This window comes from Centroberyx gerrardi, chromosome 10, assembly GCF_048128805.1.
Source record: "Centroberyx gerrardi isolate f3 chromosome 10, fCenGer3.hap1.cur.20231027, whole genome shotgun sequence".
NCBI lineage: Eukaryota > Metazoa > Chordata > Actinopteri > Beryciformes > Berycidae > Centroberyx > Centroberyx gerrardi.
In genome coordinates, this window is record NC_136006.1 from 9,040,164 (window position 1) to 9,059,743 (window position 19,580).

At 41.6% G+C, this 19,580-nt stretch overlaps 2 protein-coding genes across 2 annotated transcripts; both read left to right on the top strand.

Moving 5' to 3' along the window:
- The first annotated feature begins 10 nt into the window (after positions 1–10).
- bcs1l (BCS1 ubiquinol-cytochrome c reductase complex chaperone) lies at positions 11–3,943 on the top strand. The gene is made up of 7 exons (XM_071921694.2): positions 11–742; positions 975–1,114; positions 1,303–1,497; positions 2,310–2,373; positions 2,537–2,709; positions 2,949–3,066; positions 3,570–3,943. Exons 1-7 carry the CDS (start codon positions 423–425, stop codon positions 3,820–3,822), a joined length of 1,263 nt encoding a protein of 420 aa, XP_071777795.2. The 5' UTR covers positions 11–422; the 3' UTR covers positions 3,823–3,943.
- A 4,350-nt stretch (positions 3,944–8,293) lies between these two features.
- Positions 8,294–19,288, top strand: cyp27a1.1 (cytochrome P450, family 27, subfamily A, polypeptide 1.1). The gene is made up of 9 exons (XM_071921661.2): positions 8,294–8,533; positions 9,524–9,705; positions 11,629–11,828; positions 12,177–12,374; positions 15,020–15,183; positions 16,585–16,751; positions 17,520–17,601; positions 17,790–17,990; positions 18,550–19,288. The coding sequence occupies exons 1-9, from the start codon at positions 8,294–8,296 to the stop codon at positions 18,679–18,681; spliced, it is 1,566 nt and encodes a 521-aa protein (XP_071777762.1). The 3' UTR covers positions 18,682–19,288.
- Positions 19,289–19,580: the final 292 nt, after the last annotated feature.

Genomic DNA, 19,580 nt, shown 5'->3' on the forward strand with positions numbered 1-19,580 from the left:
TGTAGTAGAGGTCGCTGTCCGCTGCATGCATACAACTCATATAACGTTAGCTAGAGAAATTGACTACCATGGCGTAACGTTTTGGTTTGCATTAAATGGCAAACGTCTCCACGGAAGGAGTTTGGACAGTATAACACGAAGAGTGAAAAGACAAGTCAGTGAGATGCCGTTTACATTAACGTATGTGACATTAGTTACTAGTTAGCTGTCAGTAGATTGGAAGATTCCTAGCTAGGCAGCAAGCCTCTACCTAACCTGATAAAACAGACAGACAGGCAGACTGATGACTGACATCCTTCATCAGCAAACTGACTGGAGAATCACACAGATCTGCAAATGAGCATGCGGGTCTTTGCTGTTACAAAGGGATAGAGCAACTATATAGCCTCTGATTGTATTGGAGGCATCCAGAGCTCGGCACCATGGGTCTGTCGGACCTCCTGGACAGCCTGAAAGACAACCCATACTTCGGGGCTGGGTTTGGACTGGTGGGGGTCGGGACAGCGCTGGCTGTGGCCAGGAAAGGAGCCCAGGTCGGGATGATCTTCTTCCGCAGGCACTACATGATCACCCTGGAGGTCCCCAGCAGGGACAAGAGCTACCACTGGCTGCTCAGCTGGATCACCAAGCACGCCCGGCACACTCAGCACCTGAGCGTGGAGACTTCCTACCTGGCACATGAGAGTGGAAGAGTCCACACCCAGTTTGACTTCCACCCGAGTCCTGGGAACCATATCATCTGGTGAGGAGATTTCTTCTTCTTCTTCTTCTTCTAATCACCTCCTCAGGAGATGTTGGGAAACCACAATGGCAAGAAAATATGAAACTTTTAAAGACAAATGAAATGTTTATTTTTACAGATAGTAAAACACCCATATACACCCATTTACTACACAGAAACCGTTACAAATTTTTAATACAAAATACAAAAAAAATACAAAATGTGTGACACGGCCGTCCCGTGTGGTCTGCAGGTATGGGAGGAAGTGGATCAGGGTGGAGAGAACCAGAGAGAAGCAGATGGTGGATCTGCACACAGGAACGCCGTGGGAGTCTGTCACCTTCACTGCTTTAGGCAGAGACAGACAGATCTTCTTCAGTATCTTACAAGAAGGTACATAAGCATCATTATGCTGCCCATTTTTGAGTGAACAGTGACTATTTAGGTTCTCAGCAGGCCTGTATGATTGACAAATGCAAGTTTTACAGAGCTTCATCATTTGACAGCTGCAGTGCGCTCTCATTCTGGCTGAGCTCACTTTACCGTTGAGTGGTCACTGAGCTGTCCTTCATGTTTTGCAGCCAGAGAATTGGCCCTGAAGCAGGAGGAGGGGCGGACAGTGATGTACACAGCCATGGGTGCCGAGTGGAGGCCCTTTGGGTTTCCACGGCGACGCAGACCGCTCAGCTCCGTGGTCCTGGAGGGGGGCGTGGCCGAAAGGATCGTAGACGACGTGAAGGAGTTCATCGGAAACCCCAAGTGGTACACAGACAGAGGTAGTGTGTCCTGGTGTTACTGAGGAAGGGCTCAGTGACATGTAGCCCCAGCTAGGGATGGGACAGTAACTGATACTACTATATATCGTGGTAAAAAAGCAATAAGGTTTATTACACCGCCCCTAATTTTTATTACTGTGACCACCGCGTTAACCGGTGACTTTTTGGGAGGCTGAAAAACAAACGCAAACACACAGCACAGCCTCAGGTCTCTCTCTCTGTCATCATTGATGTTTTATTTTCCCCAAAAGAGGGAGCCCTCTAATAAATTGTTATATTGATGAAACTGATTGAATTAGTGGATGCAGTGGATGCAGGCCGGTAGCGCTTCACTCATTTCACTTAATTTATTTTAGATGCTGTTGGATTTTTGTGTTGTTTAAAAGCTAAACCAGCATTTTATAATTTTGTTTTTTAAGTCAAATATTTTACATAACTATTTTACATACAGTGTATTCTACAGTCCTGCATTAAAACGTGTTTAAAAAAGAGAAATGTCTTGTGATTGATATGATGAATTCGTTTTTTAAGTAATTGAGGCATGTTACAGTACTGTTTTTAAGGTTTTCATCTTTTTTATAATTATCGGGATAATATTGTATATCGAGATAACTTTGGCCAAGATAATCCTACTATGAAATTATGAAATTTACATATCGGCACAGGCCAAGCCCCAACCTCCTTCATTCTTTGGAACTTTGCTTTGAAAAGTGCTTTACAGTATAAAGTTTATAATTACAACTTATTATAAGCAGTATGTTACTGTGTGATGGTCATCTGATTGACAGTGGCTGTGCTTCTTTTCCACACAGGAATCCCCTACAGAAGAGGATATCTGCTCTATGGACCTCCAGGCTGTGGAAAGAGCAGCTTCATGTGAGTCTGCTGATATTATTTTGTCATCCTTACCCTTCCTGCCTCAGTGAGAGCTGCGTGACAGAAAGATGAACCATAAGTCAAGTCAAATTTATCAACTATCTGTATCACTATCTGTACTAATACACAGTTTGATGTGCGTGACTCTTGGTCTGTGTTTCAGCACGGCGCTGGCAGGCGAGCTGGGCTACAGCATCTGTCTGATGAGTCTGAGTGACCGAAGCCTTTCTGATGACCGTCTGAACCACCTGCTGAGCGTGGCGCCGCAGCAGAGCATCATACTGCTGGAAGACGTAGACGCGGCCTTCGTCAGCCGAGAGCTCCTCCCCACTGAGAGTAGGTAGCAGGGAAGGAGACATCAGACTTTTATTTCAAAGGGTTATTAGAAATGTATTTCTTATGTATTCAGTCCTCAACTATGCTTTTTTTGATTCAAAGTTCAGACATTTTCAATCGTACATCATGCATTTGTTGCTTTGGAAGATGTGGAAATTCACAGTTGTGTAAACACAGAAAACCAGAGTTGTCTTTTTGTCATCATTAAGTTACTGAGCTTTGTGTCTCTGCACCCCCAGACCCTCTGGCCTACCAGGGAATGGGAAGGCTGACCTTCAGCGGCCTGCTTAATGCTTTGGATGGAGTGGCTTCGTCTGAGGCCAGAATAGTCTTTATGACCACCAACTTCATCGACAGGTACTTCTGCGATAGAATTTGTGAACAATTTGTTACATAAATGCCTTTTTCATGGCTGTTACAATCTATTTGTAGTGGCTACATGAATATATTTAAAACATCCCTTCTCTCAACATTTCACAATGGAGTTTTGCTCATGGGACCATTGTGATGTTATATTAAAGTCCCCATGAAATGAACTCCCATTACTTTTCCTTCCTGGAAAGCACAGTATCTTTATATAAATAAATACATTTCTAACCAATAAAACCATCTGATTTTTCAACAATCCCACCCCTCCGCACACCTCCCATCAAATAAAACTGCCTTTTTCTCCCTGACTCATATTCCATTGGTTTAGACTTTTGAACGATCCCTCACTGCATTATGTCCCGCCCTAACATCCTGTTTCTACAGGAAATGCATCAAATCCATTAAGTAAAGATGCCATTTCATGGGGTCTTTAAAACAATTTAATTTCAGTGAGATAACCTGCTTATTTTGTTTGTAATCTCTGTACACAGGCTAGACGCAGCGCTGATCCGGCCCGGCCGCGTGGATCTGAAGCAGTACGTCGGCCACTGCACCGGCTGGCAGCTCAGCCAGATGTTCCGGCGGTTCTACCCAGACCAGCCGCCCTCTGAGGCGGAGCGTTTTGCAGAGCGAGCGTTGGCCACCCACCCTGAGCTCAGCGCCGCACAGGCCCAAGGACACTTTATGCTGTACAAACTGGACCCCGCGGGCTCTATAGACAATGTTGCCTTAATGAAAGGATGAGAGGACTTGAAGGAGTTCGGCGAAAGTTCAATGAAGAAACATGAGTACTATTTTTCACATTTCCAATTGCGGTTCTGGTATTCATGAAGCAGCAATGCACTGACACCAAATAAACACAATTGTATGAAAACATGAATTGTGTTTTGCGTCATGTGAAAGGCAGCGGTAACCTAAAGTTAGAGCAACAAGCTTGTGAGCAGAGAAGTGTTCTCCCCTCCCTCAACAACCATCATTTAAGTTGGGGCTGCAAATAACAATTGTTAACAATTGTTCCTTATTGATTAATCTATCGATTATTTTGTGCACATCATAAGTTACCAAAACCCAAAGTGATTTTTAAAATTGCTTACTTAGTCTGACCAGCAGCCAAAAAAACCCTCAAGTATTCATCTTTTAATGATATGAAATAATAATAATAATAATAATGATAATAATAATAATAATAATAAACTTTATTTATAGAGCACCTTTCAAAACCAAAGTTACATAGTGCTTCACAACAAGGAACAAGTGCAAGGAAGAAAACATTAAAATTAAACTGAAGGTACTGATAAAATAAGCATAGCAAAGAGCGTTTATCTAAAAGTCCATGCAGAGTAATGAGTGAGAACTGACTCAGGGTGTCCAGTGGTGGACAATTAACATCAGAAAATGTGACAGAGTGGGAAATAGTGGATCTGGTTAACTCCACATTGTCAGTAAAAAAGGATAAAAATTTCTCACAGTCAGAAATATTTGCAGCTGACACACCAGGGGCAACTGGGTTTACTATCTGATTAAGGGTCTGGAATAAGAATCTAGGATTATGTTGATGTGTTGCGATAATTTCAGAGAAATAATTGGTTCTCGCATCTTTAACTTTATTGTTATAAGTGGTAAGTAAATCTTTCAAAAACAAATGGTGGACCTGAAGCCTAGATTTTTTTCCACCTCCGTTCAGCTTTTCTGCATTCCCTTTTGCAGCTGTGGATGTTATCATTTATCCAGGGTTGTGTTTTAGTAGATGATTTGGATCTAGTTTTGAGAGGGGCTATGAGGTCTAGGGCAGATGAACAAAGTGAATTAAAACAGTTAACCAGATCATTGGTGTGGGAGAATTCATTCATGGAATCACAGCAGAGAGGACCGGGTCAGACCACAGATTTTGAGCATGAGCACTTCAAACGTGGAGAATTCATTTCCAACTAATTGGCTGCATTTGAGATGCTTTTTATAAACGGTAGCAAGGCCTCAACCACGACCACTGGTCCTCGGACGGCTAGTCATAGTCAGGAGGGCACAGTTCAGACAGCTGGCTGTGATCGTTAGGTTGTAACCAGGTCTCCGTTAAAAACATTAATGGGGAAAAAGCAGCAAATCCTAGCATTTGTGAAGCTGTAACCAGCAAATGTTTGCTATTTGTACTTGATAAATGACTAAAACTTAAAACAAAGAAATTAATTGATTATCAAAATGCTAATCTATACATTTTCTGTCAATCGACTAATTGATTAATCAGCTAATCGTTTCAGCACTAATTTAAGTTCCCTTAAGCACGGCACTGAACCCTATAGTTTCTACAGTGGAAAAGACTGTAATGCATGAGTGTAAGCCTCTCCTTATCTGCAACTGCTCCCATTGGCTGTTGGATGCAAATAATTTGTTCTTAGCCAGCTTGCCCAGATAAATAAGAATGTGTTTAAAAGGAGAAGAACTGTGTAGGCCAATAGCTGAACACATGGGAAAGGTCAACTTTACATGCCGTCCTTCAAAGGGACTGATAAAAACGCCCATGAAAAGCCTACTATCATAAAACACTGCTTTTCTCACCACTGTGTGCTTTCAACATTTGTGTGTGCCTTGCTCAGATACAAAAATATATTGGATAGTTAACCTAAAGCTTGTAAATCTAGAGGGACACAGTTAATTGTTTTCATGCAGCATGTGTGTAGCTAGATTGTTACACCAGAAAACCATCAGTAGGTGATAGAACCTACCCAAGCAGTGCTTTCCTAAATATTATGTACTGTGGGAATACCACTCATTTAAAAAATCAACAGGTTTGAACCATCAGTCAGAATCTTTTCATGTTGTAACTCAAATACCCTTGTTGTAACTTACCTCTGATGTTAAAATATCTGATTATATCTGATATCTGAAGCTAATTTATTATGTATCTCATCACACACATCTCAAAATTCTAAACGTTGCACATTCTCATTTGTTTTGACAGTTATTCGGATCAGGAACTTTGAACTTGTCATTCAGTGATGTGATTGGAGGACACCGAATCCTTGTGTTAATTAAAGCCGCCCGATGAAATTACATCAATTAAAGAATATTGTAGCGATACCAGGGAGACATTTGGAGAAAGCCCACAACCTTTCTGTTGCTTTCTTGTATCAACACCAAATGGCCTGGTGTCTATTTGACACAATCCACAGCTCCAAAGAGTGGAGTCCGCTAGCAGGAGATGTCTCCCCAAAAGCTCTTGGGGATTAACACAGGATGCTAACCTGGCGAAGAGGTTTGAAACTCTCTCACACATTCCACAGTTAATGACCTTTATCTTTCAGCCATCAGGAGGAGAAGGACTCAGGAACTCAGGAATACTAATGAACTATACAATCACACACCCATACTTCTCACACATCTGAATATAGGGAATCATCCTCATTTCTTCATTTGGAGTACCAGACTGTTCTGATTAATCAAAAGGGACAGTCACCATTGGGTGAGAACGGGAATACACACCAATGTGTCAATATGATGGAACAAAAGACTGCTGTTGACACTTGCCAGAGTTTCATCACTACCCCCTCTCTGAAACAGGACAGTCATAAATCTCTCCCCTTTTCACATTCCTTTAAAACCTAGTTTCAACTATATTTTCCAAGTGTCTTTAATGAATTTATTATGTAGTTTGAAGTATACTAGATGTGTTAACTATAGGCCCATATATATGTTGAAGATGTTTAATCAATAGCTAAGTTACAAGCATAGACAATGATGTGTTAAATGATTGAAGTGTATCAGATATTCACCCAGAAACACTCTCCCATTTCCATGGTACTACACTGCCACCTTGTGGTCATTTATAGCAACAACATGTCAGTATAAATGTCAGTGCGTCCGAATGTATTAAATGATTAAATTGTCTTTTGATATTAATCACGCAGTTAGAAACACAAGTTACATGAGTTAACTTGGTGAAGGCTTTATAGCCACAAATTTGACCATGAAGGTTTATTTGATGTCCTTATATTGATGTGCTAGCTATATGAGTTTGAATGTAAGTTCACAGGTTTTTATTATTTTGATCAATTGACAACAGTAATTGGTGGAGATGTAAAATACCGACGTATTATTTTAAAAGAAATCGTTATTAAGGTCACTTAGTAATGGATCCCAAAATAAAATAGACTAGAGGAATGATTCCTCTTGCATTCGTCGATTTGCATGGCAAACCGCATGGCAAACCACGCCTGAAAATTCAAAGAGCTATAAAACTTTCTTATCTGGGTTTTCAGACAGTTCAACACTCCGCCCTCGCCAAGAAACCTGCTGAAGCCAAGATCAACAATTTAGCTGCAATTCGACTTTAGGTGAAACTTTGAACCTGGAGTTAGAGACGTCTTCTCCAGATGAACTTAAGAATCGCGTGCAAGAAGTTTGAGCCTTGCGTCTAATAGTCAAGAAGTTATCAACGCTCAGCCAAGCGAAGATCATTTTCGAAGCTATTTAGGAACGAGATCATTTAGTCTTTTATAACCATTAGAAGAGCTAGAAACTTCAACTCTTCCAAGACCAGCAGTCAAACCCTGGTGCAACATCGCCGCAGTGTTCCTATGCCTTATATTGCTTATCTCATTGAATATTGTTATGCTTGAATAGTTAAATAAATATTTCCATTTATTACAGAGAAGTTGTTATGTGTTTCCTTACTTGCAGAGTAAAGTAATCCCTGAACTGAAAAGATTTCATGATCTTTAGATTGATGACTGATTAGTGTAAGTAAAGGTCTAATTTCCTTCATCTAGGAAGATGGTGCCCCTTACGAGTGTAAATTGATATCTTGATCAAAGTTTCATATTTTCATACCTTTACTAAATTCTAGATTTGATAATTTCGACTCTACACGCTATATATATCAATATATCAATATCATGACCCCACGTTTTAGTCAGGGATATTGTTGGGAAAATTCAGAAATTCAAATTAAAAACAACATTACAATAGATATGTAAAACAATTAAAGACCATGGTGAAAAATGTATGTAAGGGATTAATTGCACTCAATGTAGGGACAACAAAAGAGTTAGTACAGATGCATGGGTGGAATGGCCCTTTAAGGAGCCGGGTCCTGGCTGGTCCTCGACAGCTGGGCTGGAAGGGTTAAACTTTCTGTGAGTTGTGGCCCCTCCCCACCCGGCTATTCTCTGGGATATAACAGGAGCCTTGTGCTTTCGGCATTCGTCCTGCTGCCCCCATCATGGCTGCATGGCTGGCCCGGAGCGCGGTGCAGAGGAGTGGCCGCTGTCTGCTGCTGTGCCCTCCTGCCTCGGCCCTGGCCTGCCGCAGGGGGGCGGGGGGCTCCTCCTCCCCCTCGGTGGCCCTGTCCGGCTCCCGGGACAAACCTCGGACAGCTGAGGACCTCCCGCGCGTCACCGTCCTGGAGCTGCTGTACAGAATGGTGTTTCAGGGATACTCCAACCGTCTGCATGAGCTACAGGTACACCAGGCTGCAGCAGGGTGACACTGGGTTACACATTAAAGAGTCCCAGTCACACAATGATGCTCTTGTTTTAAATGGCATTTGAAGATTTTGCTGATTCTTTATACATTTTTTGGCACTGTGTTGTAGAAATCTCTGGTGTTACTTGTTCTATCTGCTGTGCATGCTGAGTTGAAACATATTTGATGATTCATTGCAGGGATATCTTGATTGACCATAGTTGCCCCCTTTGGAGACAGTGACGATGCATTATGTAAAGGAAAATGTCAGGCTGGTTGGGTTACCTTAGTTCCCATAGCAACCTCCAGATAACAACTATTCTCAGCTGACGTTCACAGGGGAAAGGATTGTTTACCCTTTCTGCTAGACCTGCTTTGTGTGGGGAACACAGCGGCATTCAGTCATACTCACACATCTTCTGGTAGCTGGTAAAAATAATGACTATAGTTTACAGTAAAGCCATATTTCTTATTACAGTACAGTGTAGAATGGACCTTAACACATATGGGCCCAAGTCAGCAGTTCAAGTTATATATTTGTTTTGTTGAGTCAATGTACAGTCAAGAAAAGTGCTCTAGCTTTCAGCAGTATAGCATATTGTCGATGTCAGGTGAAAACCTTGCAACTCCAATTTTGGTGATTTTCATATTTTATCTTCATTTGAAGGGTCACATGTTGCTCTATGGGTTGAGAAAATTCTACAACCTTTGGATTTATGAAACCATGACAAAAACGATTAGATGAACTCAAAATGCATGATGGTCAAACTGAAAACAAGACTGTTATTCTTAGATACTGAAAAGTTCTGGAGAAACAAAGTTTTCAGCGATATCAAAGTGTATTCTTCTTCTTATTATTAGCCTATTATTATCTTGGTCTGAACCCTAATTGCTGTTGGCCTTGATGATACAGATGTGTGCGCAGGGATTTCAAGTTGTTTTTCAAGATTCCTTGCAGCCAGGTTTCTCTGTTTGTGTCTGATTTTAGGTTTATGAGAAGCAGCTTTATGGTCCCATCTACAGAGGAGGAATGAAGACAGTGTCTGTGAACAGTGTGAAGCTGCTGGAGGAAGTCCTGAGGAATGATGAGAAGTTCCCCAGCCGAGGAGACATGTCCCTGTGGACGGAGTATCGCGACATGAGGGGACTCGGCTATGGACCTTTCACAGAGTAAGACAGGCTAACACATCTGATGAGGAGCACAGCCACGCTACATTTCTATTGCTCTGCGCTCGCTGCACACAAAATGCTGTCAGACTTGTGAAACTCGTAATCCTTAACTGCTTTCCAGGGCAAAGTTCTGTCATGTGAGTGGAATGGATTAAATGAAGGTGGCAGCTGGGTAATTTGGTGGTTAAAGAGATTATTCTGGGACTGAAAGGTTGACATTTCAGTCTCCACCTCAGCCACAGGTCTATCCCTATTGAAGCGTCTCCAGTTACGCCTGTGCTCTGTGCTTTGACCCCACTAGAAAATATTTAAAAAAATCCCCTAAAGTGGTAATGAAAACCCTGGTTTACAGGTCAGGCCAATGCAAAAACCCTGAGACCTCAACAGGACTCAAAAAATGGTGGATCAAATTAAAAGAAAAATGTAACCATCACATACACATTTTGTTCTTAGCAGAGGGTGACGTCTGTGAGTCAGACAGTTATCAGACAGTCATAACTAGAACAAAATAAAAAAATGTCATTAACTAAACTTTATATCTTTATATCTTGCAACTTAACGCTGCTATGAATTTCTAACTTGTTAGGTGCTTATTGGACCTTTTGGCTCTCCTGTCCAAAACCAGCCCCTAACCAAACTAAAAAATGTATTGTCCAGTGCTCCAGGTGCCAACAATGATGCTGCTCCTCATTTTTCCAGATGAACATATACTGTGAAAAAATCATTGGTCCTTTGTTTGGAGTAAAATCAGGATCAAGTATTAGAGTGAACATTAAGCATTGGTCTTTATAGCTGGAGTCGTCAGACGTCAATAATATGAATATAAAACTTGTGATGCATATAGCCCAGAGTTATTATGTGGATTCAGATGCTATTCACTGTAGTCACAGGATCTTGAGTTTCTGTAGAACAGCATGCTCATAATACACACCTTTAATTACAATAATATTGTTTTACAGCTGTTGTAGTGCACTATTGCCAAGAACCGCTGTCACACCCTGGGATGGTATTCGTCTAGCTTCTCTGTGGACAAGATCATAATGCCATCCATTCAGTCATATATTCTATTATACCAATGATTTAAGTCATTCTGTGATTTCCAATTAGGGCAATTGCGATGATTTTTAAGTTCTTTCCAATCATCTAGATTGCCCCTCTACATTATTGCTGGTGGAGTCTGCACAGTCAGCATAGTTGGAGACATCAGGGCTTGTTTTCCTCCCTTCAGAAGAAGCCATTTGCTGCCTTTCATTCTTGTACAGTATAAAAAACAACTTCCACAGACTTGAAAATTGCCTGAGCTAGTTAATCCATCACGAAGCCTTAATTTGGTTTTGTCAGAGTTTCTGTTTTAGCGTTATTTCATTGTGTCCAAGTTGAGTGTTTTCACTTCAGCGCACATTATGTTACGCTCTGCTTGCTGTCAATCACCTGACACCCACAGGAAAAATTCCTCAAAAACACATCACCTTACAAACTTTGGCGCATCATGTCTTTTTATTTAGGGTGTCTTCGTTAGAGTTTCTTTGCTAGGTTTGACACCATAAAGTTTGCATTTTAAAAACAGTGAAAAATTAGTAAATGTAAAAAAAAAAAAATAAAAAAAAATTTAATACAGTACATTGCAAAATGATTGGGGGAAATATAAACTAGATGGAGACTGTCATAAATGGGAGCAACACTAAATGACACCGGTATTCTTCTTTAACCATGTAGCCTACTGTGCATGGTCCTTGTAAACACTACAGTATTCTCGTTTTGATCGTCATGAATACTCAGTTGAATGAATGATGAATACTACAGTTTTGCATTCAGGTCACAATGCCACGGGGGAAACAAATCAGATCACCTGTTGACACTTGGCAAAATTTCATCGGCTGTGTTTCGCTTCCTCATTCTGAATCTGATTGTGTTTGTTCCCAGAGAGGGAGAGAGGTGGTACAACCTGAGAGCCATGCTGAACAAGCGCATGCTGCATCCTAAAGACTCGGCCCAGTACGGGGGCGTGATCAACGAGGTGGTGACAGACCTGATCAATAGGATCGACTATCTGCGCCAGAGCAGCCCTACAGGAGACTTGGTGACCAACGTGTCCAATGAGCTGTATCGATTCTCCCTGGAGGGTATGTGGAGTGAAATGTTAGTTGAAGCTGCGTACCCAAGAAGACCCGAATGCTGAAACAGAGCTGTGCATGTTTCATCTATTTATATGTTTTAATCGTGTGCAGTGATAAAAATAATAAAAAATGGAAAAATCTGGGAATGATGAAAGCTTGAACATTGTTTTTTTGAGTTCAGACCATTTTTCTGCTTTGATTGTCATATGTGGAAAATCTGTGTGCACTACTAGGCATGATTGTGTTTTCCTGGGCCAAAACATTTAATTTTATCAGACTTATTATCATGCTTGTTTTTTGATACCTTTGGAACTCTTTGAGTTCTGGTAAGCTTCTTTAATCTCTGCCACTCAGGTATCTCCTCCATCTTGTTTGAGACGAGGATTGGCTGTCTGGAGAAGGAAATCCCCACAGGTACGCAAGACTTCATCGACTCCATAGCCCAGATGTTCTCCAACAGCATGGTTGTCATGGTGATGCCCAAGTGGAGCCGCAGACTTGTGCCCCACTGGCGGCGGTACATCGCAGGCTGGGAGGGCATCTTCACATTTGGTGAGTTTCACAGGTTGTGATGACAACTACAGTTTAGCTACTGCTGAGAGGCTAAACACATGATTAACATATATTACACATAAATACACAACAACAACCACAATGTTGAGACGAAACTATTACAATAGCCTAACTGTTTCAAGTAAATCACAAATCAGTTCAACTGCATCTGCATCAACAATATGGCTACTGTTACGGTTCTGCTGCTACTACTTGTAATGTAATTAAAATCATTACAATACAAAAGACATGAAAGAATAATGTGTATTATGCACTGTTACTCCCTCATTGTTACTTCCTTGAACTGGGTTGGCTCACGGAAGTAACATCCTAGGGGAAAACACAAACTAAAAGAACACAAAAGGTGTGCACAGGTGAGAAGGGAGAGAGACACTGATAGTCCGAGGCCTTCTTAAGCCCAAGGAGTTCACCGGGCCCAAGTGTACTCCATCAGCTCTGATGATGACTCCACCCACCAGGCTCCTGCAAGATGCAGAGCCAGGAGAGTGGGAGGGTCATCACACCCCCCTCCATGAAAACAGGGTCCCACCGGGAACCCCTGTAACACAAGCAAAAGACAAGTTTACAAAATTGTACATTTAATGTCTCCAACCCGCCTGCCCCTGGCAAGCTGCTTGCCCCATCCTCAGCAGACCTCGGTAGCAGTTTAAGAGGAAGAGAACAGCACAGGAGACAGAACAGAAAACAAACATAATTAGGCTTCAGGGCTGGGACAACAGGTCTACCACCATGTTGCCCGCCCCCTTAACATGGCGAATGTTAAGGTTGTACGATTGAAGGACAAACAGGGGAGACTGCACAGCAGTAGACTTCCTGACACCGATATGAGCAATTCACTAACACACTCCCACCCAAAAGAGAGGACACTCCCACTGTCATCACCTCAGGTGCGGAAGAAAGTGTCGGCCACAATGTTATCTGAACTCGCTGCTAGGTTTGTAAAGCTTGACAAGAGGCTGCTCGTAGCCAGTATACCCTGCTCAGACAAGATTGGCTGCAACCCCCCCAGTCCTAGTACCTGGGATTGCCAAAAGTGTGCTTCAGTGCATCTACCAGACTGCTCCTAAGTAGGACACTCAAATCTCTAAATTCACTTCCATATTGGAACCAATGAGAACTAAACCTACTGTCATTGTGGCAAACACAAAAACCACAATGACATAGCAGCCACCCAAAAAGCTGCACAACCAAGTACAACCCAAGGTAACACGTTACCAAACAAAGCGTAGTGCTGGCCACACCAACACGATACACTTGCACACAAAACCAAAATGCTACAAAGCAAGAGCAGGTAACTTAACACACGGCCTTCAGGAAACAACTTACCAACTCTAGGCCATTAACACTAGCAACATCTAAAGCCATCATAGCTTACCCAAGCCAAAATTCCCCAATCCTCAACACTAGCCACAATCAACCACAAAACAAAGTCTCAAGAAGAAACCCAATTACAAAAAAGAACCAAAACATGGCTACAGTGCACCCAGCAGACATGGTTCGGGCAGCCTACCTAAATGGAGCTTCCCCACTAGCTACCTAACAGTTAACTAGCTCAATTCAACCCTAGTCTTCATGTGACTACTTGTGGTGGGCATTTATGCAGTAAAACCCGCTGGTGCGAGAAACGCGATCGGCAAGCCGACAACCCTCTCGACCAGGGATATGCTCCCAAGACAACTGCTCTTTCCACGTTTTTCACAACACCACCAAAAGGAAACAAGCGAAACCCAAAGGGGGAAACGCTGCTATGCCTAGCAGGAGAAATTAACAATAATGCTCCAAACCTTACCAGGCTAGGATACCCAAACCAGTACTGCTACTACACCAAGGCCAAACGACACTTAACTAGGTCCCCACCAACAAACATCTCCAGCACTGGCAGATGCCAGAGACGGCTCTCCCCTCACTAACACCATAAAACAACTGGCACATATAAGTGATACCAGGCAACAAGTTAAACAGGAAAAACTTACCAGCGGGAACACAACAGTAAGCCAAGCCATAGCACAAAGAAGAAAACCAAATACTCTGACGTATAGCTACCCAAAAACACTACCATTGCAGCGTAGCCTCTCACTGACCATGCTTACAATTGGGCTGACAAAGTTAAACAAAACAAAGCAAGTGCTAAACTAAAGATACAAAAAAGTTTGGATGAGCCCCCATATGTTACAATCATATGGATCCCGGACGAGCCCCCATATGCTACAACCCGGCTCAAGGAAGTAACAATGAGGGAGCCATACGCCAAAGTAAAAGTTAAAATGCTGATTTATTAACTAAATCCTAAGGGAAAACAAACAACACAAACTAAAAGAACAGAACAAAAGGTGTGCATAGGTGAGGAGAGAGAGAAAGACACTGATAGTCCGAGGCCTTCTTAAGCCCAAGGAGTTCACCGGGCCCAGGTGTACTCCATCAGCTCTGATGATGACTCCACCCACCAGGCTCCTGCAAGATGCAGAGCCAGGAGAGTGGGAGGGTCATCACATGCACAAGACTGAAGAACAAAGCACAAGAATTTGTTTTATTTTTTGTGCTATTTATCACTTTGTAAGACCAGGTGTCACGTTTTTCAAATGATGGAAACTAAAACAAAACTCTTCCATTTCCGGACTTTATAGCTGGAAAGTTGATTGACAAGAAGATGGAGGCCATCCAGCAGCGTGTGGACAAGAACCAGGAAGTGGAGGGCGAATACTTAACATACCTCCTGTCAAACACTCAGATGAGCAGTAAAGAGGTGTACGGCAGCATCGCAGAGCTTTTATTAGCTGGAGTGGACACGGTAAATGAGATACTTTACCATCAGACTTTACTTTCAGATGATTCCCCATAGGAAAAGTATCTTTTTGCTTGCCCCCATCCAGGGAGCTCAGGGTGCAGGGTCAGCTTTTGCAGGGGCTCCCAAATTTTTTTACGTCAAGGACCCCCAAATAGATACGCATTAGACCATACACCTCCATTTGATATGGTTTTGTCCTAAGAAACCCCAAACTGAGAAGGTTTTTGTACTTAGATATGACTTGGTACAGAATAATATAACTGTCTACTGTATGTGAGGCGATGACAACAGTCTTTCTTACGCATTTTCTTATTGTGCTAACTTCTGCGGAGTGAAATAGAAGTGACATTAAGCCTTTACTGATTTTGTTGGGACCCCTTGCAAGCTCCCCAAGGAGCCCTGGTGGTCCCCGGACCTCACTTTGAGAACCACTGACCTATAGAGCTATGGAGCTGGTAGGGATGCAGTGACTTGCCCAAGGACACTGCAGATGTTTACTGACATGAGGCGTGAACCCAGTTAACAGACAGTAAATCTAACCACTAAGCTGTCCATTCTGCAGACTTCTCATGCCACTGCAGGTGTATTAAAAAAGCCATTCTGTAAATCTGTAATTATCACTGTGAAATGTCAAAATGTGAGCTGGTCTGTTTCCTGAATCACATATTTTTCTACTCCATAATTTCGCCACTGTCAGGTGAAAACCTCGTACCTCTAATTTTGGTGATTTTCATGTTTTGACTTCAGCTGAAGGATCACATGGTCTTCTATAGCAGTGGTTCTTTGACTTGCGACCCCTTAAAACAAAGCGATGGCTACTTGCGACCCCCCATCACAGGTGTGCATATGCACACCTGTGATGGGGGGTCGCAAGTAGCCATCGCTTTGTTTACTGTGATGACCAATTCAACCAAAGAATGATTTTCTCTTTTCAGGTTGTTTCATTTGATTCATTATCAGAGGCCTACAGGCTTAAAACTATTCAGTATTTCACTAGAAAAGAAGCAAAAATTGGAGAAAAATCAGAAAAAATACACATAGTAATAAATATTTATAGTAGAAATATGTTTTTCCTATCCTATAAATCATCTTGCAACCCCCCCAAATTATCTCGCGACCCCCTGGGGGATCCTGACCCCCATGGGTTCAGAACCACTGTTCTATAGGATGAGGAACTTTTACACCCCCTGGGGCTGATGAAACCCAGTCAAAACCAATTAGATAAAGTAAAAAATGCGCGGTGGTGAAATTTAAAACAAGGCTGTTTTTCTTAGTTCCTGAAAAGTGAACAATTTGACATTTTTCATGCGACAACAGCAATTTGTATGTACACCATGTACTGTACTGTATGTATGTATGCATCTGTCTGTCTGTTCTACTCACTGACATTTCTTTGTTGTCAAGACATCCAACACCCTGATGTGGGTTATGTACCTGCTGTCCAGGTATCCTGAAGCACAGGACACTCTGTATGAAGAAGTGTCTCGATGCGTAGCGGCTGACCAGATCCCCTCTGCTCAAGAAGTCACCCGAATGCCGTATCTCAAGGCCGTCATCAAGGAAGCACTGAGGTGAGACTGGCCAGGGTTGGGGGTTCAATTCCCACTGGGGCCACCCATGTTAAAAATGTATGAACTCATGATGCTGGAAAGTGTTTTGGATTGAGGAGGAGAGGCGGTTAAATGAGGAAATGATTTAGTAACTTATTGTTTGTTCTTTTGAACCTAGAGTTTTCATTGCTTTTCAGTTTCCAGGATCATTTTTCTGTATATTTAATGATCTAATTTTATACTTTGTCTTTTGGGTTTCTTACCTCTCCCACATGGGACAATGTATCGAAAATTCAATATATTGCAATACAAAAATTTGACAATACTATCGTGGGAGAGAAAAATGAATCACGATATCAGCTATTTTATTCTGCTGTAGTAATCACAAATGAGACAGCTTGTCCATCACAATTTCACAAGCTCTCCATCCAAATTAGAGTATTTGTATTTTGTAATGACATTTTTAAATTGTTTTTTACATTCTAGCCATTGCTAGAAAGATGTATGTATCATATACGAAATACTAAACTATTAACTAAACTAAACTAAAATGTCAGGGGAAACAATGACCCCCCTACGCCACTAATGATAGAGTATTCATAGTATTCCCATGATGTCTCATGCATTTCCTACCAATATGGCACTTTACCATATGCACAGCTCATTGGCTGTGGTTGTCATTTGATTAGAATCACCTGATAATTTATTACAATCACCTGTTGTTTTCCTACCAAGATGTAAGGTGGTGATCTAACAGAATAGTTAATTAATACTTTCCTTGTTTTGCAGGATGTACCCTGTGGTTCCTCTGAATGCAAGGGTCATTACAGAAAAGGATGTTATTATTGATGGATATCATTTTCCAAAGAAGGTGGGTCTTCCTTTTGAATTGACTGTTTGTACATTAATTAATTAATTAATACATTATAACTGCATATTATTGGAAATAGAAATAAATAAAAATACTGCAGTGTTAAATCTAATCTAGTATCAGTGTTTACTTCTTTTACTTCTACAATAATAATAACAATAATCAGCTCTCGGTTGCTGTCTCTCCAGACCGCTTTCACGTTTTGTCACTACGCCATCAGTCACGACGAGAAGACGTTCCCAGAGCCGTGGAAGTTTAAGCCGGAGAGGTGGCTCCGGGACGGCCGGGTAAGGCCCAACCCCTTCGGCTCCATCCCGTTTGGGTTCGGGGTTAGAGGTTGCGTCGGTCGCCGGATTGCTGAGCTGGAGATGTACCTTGCTCTGTTTCGGGTGAGTCACAAGGTGGTAAAACTCTTTGAAACATTTACTAAATACATAGGATCTAATGTGTAAACTCTTGTTCAAAACCTGGCTTGGAAATGACAGTGTCCAGTGACCCAAATACTGCCAGTCTTATTTTATTCAGTTAGATATTCCATGGGGACACAAGGGGGTTGGTGAGCCACAAAGACAACAGCATTTTGTAGTAGTTACTCATTCCTTTTAGAAAACGGGCATCATAACTGTAAAGTCTGCATAATAGTTTTTGTTGCAACCTGTAATGTTCAAGACCTTTTATAAAGCGCAAGGTCTGATTTTAAAATGTGTGTACAGCAGTTGGGTTACTGTATGCATAAGTGATGCACAAGGCAAATTTTTTAGGGAAAGTAGATGCCAACCAAGTGAGCCACTTGCCCAAAAAATCTATTCTGAGGCAACTCCTTGGGCACAGTTGCGCAAAACATTCAGAGCAACAGATCAATAAGTTGTCTGGTGTGTCACTGTCTTACAGCACAATAAGATACAGTCATTTCACTAACTCAAAGCTTCTCTTTCTCTTCCCTTGCAGATAATCAGGCTGTTTGAAATCAAACCAGACCCCACAATGGGAGAGGTGAAGTGCCTCAATCGTACCGTGTTAATCGCGGACCGACCAGTGAACCTACACTTCCTGGACAGAGGACGTAACACTGCAGCTTGATCTGTTTTTGTAGATTGGTTTGAATGCAAACGTTGCATTTGAATGAAGAAAAGCTATATTTCTAAATTTCTATATTTGTAAGAATGTATGATGGATCAAGAGAATAAGATAACAGCAGCAGGATTTAAACCTTTGCTGTAACACAATATGCATTTGTGTGTAAGCTCAGATACAAATAGGCCTACATATCAAAAAAGTCATTTCCACAATGCTAGCCTATATATCCATTTGAAAAAAGTGAGTTTGCCCCCGTAGTACTATCTCAGCCTTCTCCCAAACTATTGAAGTTAAGGGGGCCATCATCTTTCAGCTCCAAAAAAGCATAAAATGTCCATCAAATAACAGCTTGTGCAGCTTAATCCAAGTGTTTTGTAGCCAAACAATTGCACTGTGGATCCAAAAGTCCAATATTTATCTCATTATCTCCTATATTTCCCTGACAATGCTCATGTTTTGGAGACGGCTGAGATGAAAGTACTCGCTGTGTGTTTGGTTTTCATATGAACTTCAATGGAGTTTTTTCGACTGACATGGGGGTTTAGTGGATCATGAATTTAAATGTTGGGGTGAACTGAGACACAGAGGATCCAGTCTGTAAAAGTGTTGTAATTCAGTCAGCCAAGGACTTCAATTACCTACAATCCTAAAAACAGATTTGTTGTGCTATCAGTCATTTTGTAAAAGTATATATCACTTTTTTCTCAAATGGTGGAAATCTCATTTTGGAACAAAACTCTTTATATGTAAATACCCATATGCACTCATCTGTATATACTACATACAGTATATACCACCAGATCAGATTTCAGTTCACTCAAATGTATTCAAGCTTAATGTGATGATTTTTGTGATGTTAAGCTTTAATGGATTTTCTTACTTTCTGCATTACAAGTGGTTTC

Coding starts and splice junctions, on each gene's coding strand:
- bcs1l (XM_071921694.2), top strand. CDS start 423: ATGGGTCTGTCGGACCTCCTGGACAGCCTGAAAGACAACCCATACTTC. Junction 743..974: donor CCTGGGAACCATATCATCTG/GTGAGGAGATTT, acceptor TGTGGTCTGCAG/GTATGGGAGGAAGTGGATCA. Junction 3,067..3,569: donor ACCACCAACTTCATCGACAG/GTACTTCTGCGA, acceptor CTCTGTACACAG/GCTAGACGCAGCGCTGATCC.
- cyp27a1.1 (XM_071921661.2), top strand. CDS start 8,294: ATGGCTGCATGGCTGGCCCGGAGCGCGGTGCAGAGGAGTGGCCGCTGT. Junction 8,534..9,523: donor ACCGTCTGCATGAGCTACAG/GTACACCAGGCT, acceptor GTCTGATTTTAG/GTTTATGAGAAGCAGCTTTA. Junction 16,752..17,519: donor GTCATCAAGGAAGCACTGAG/GTGAGACTGGCC, acceptor CTTGTTTTGCAG/GATGTACCCTGTGGTTCCTC.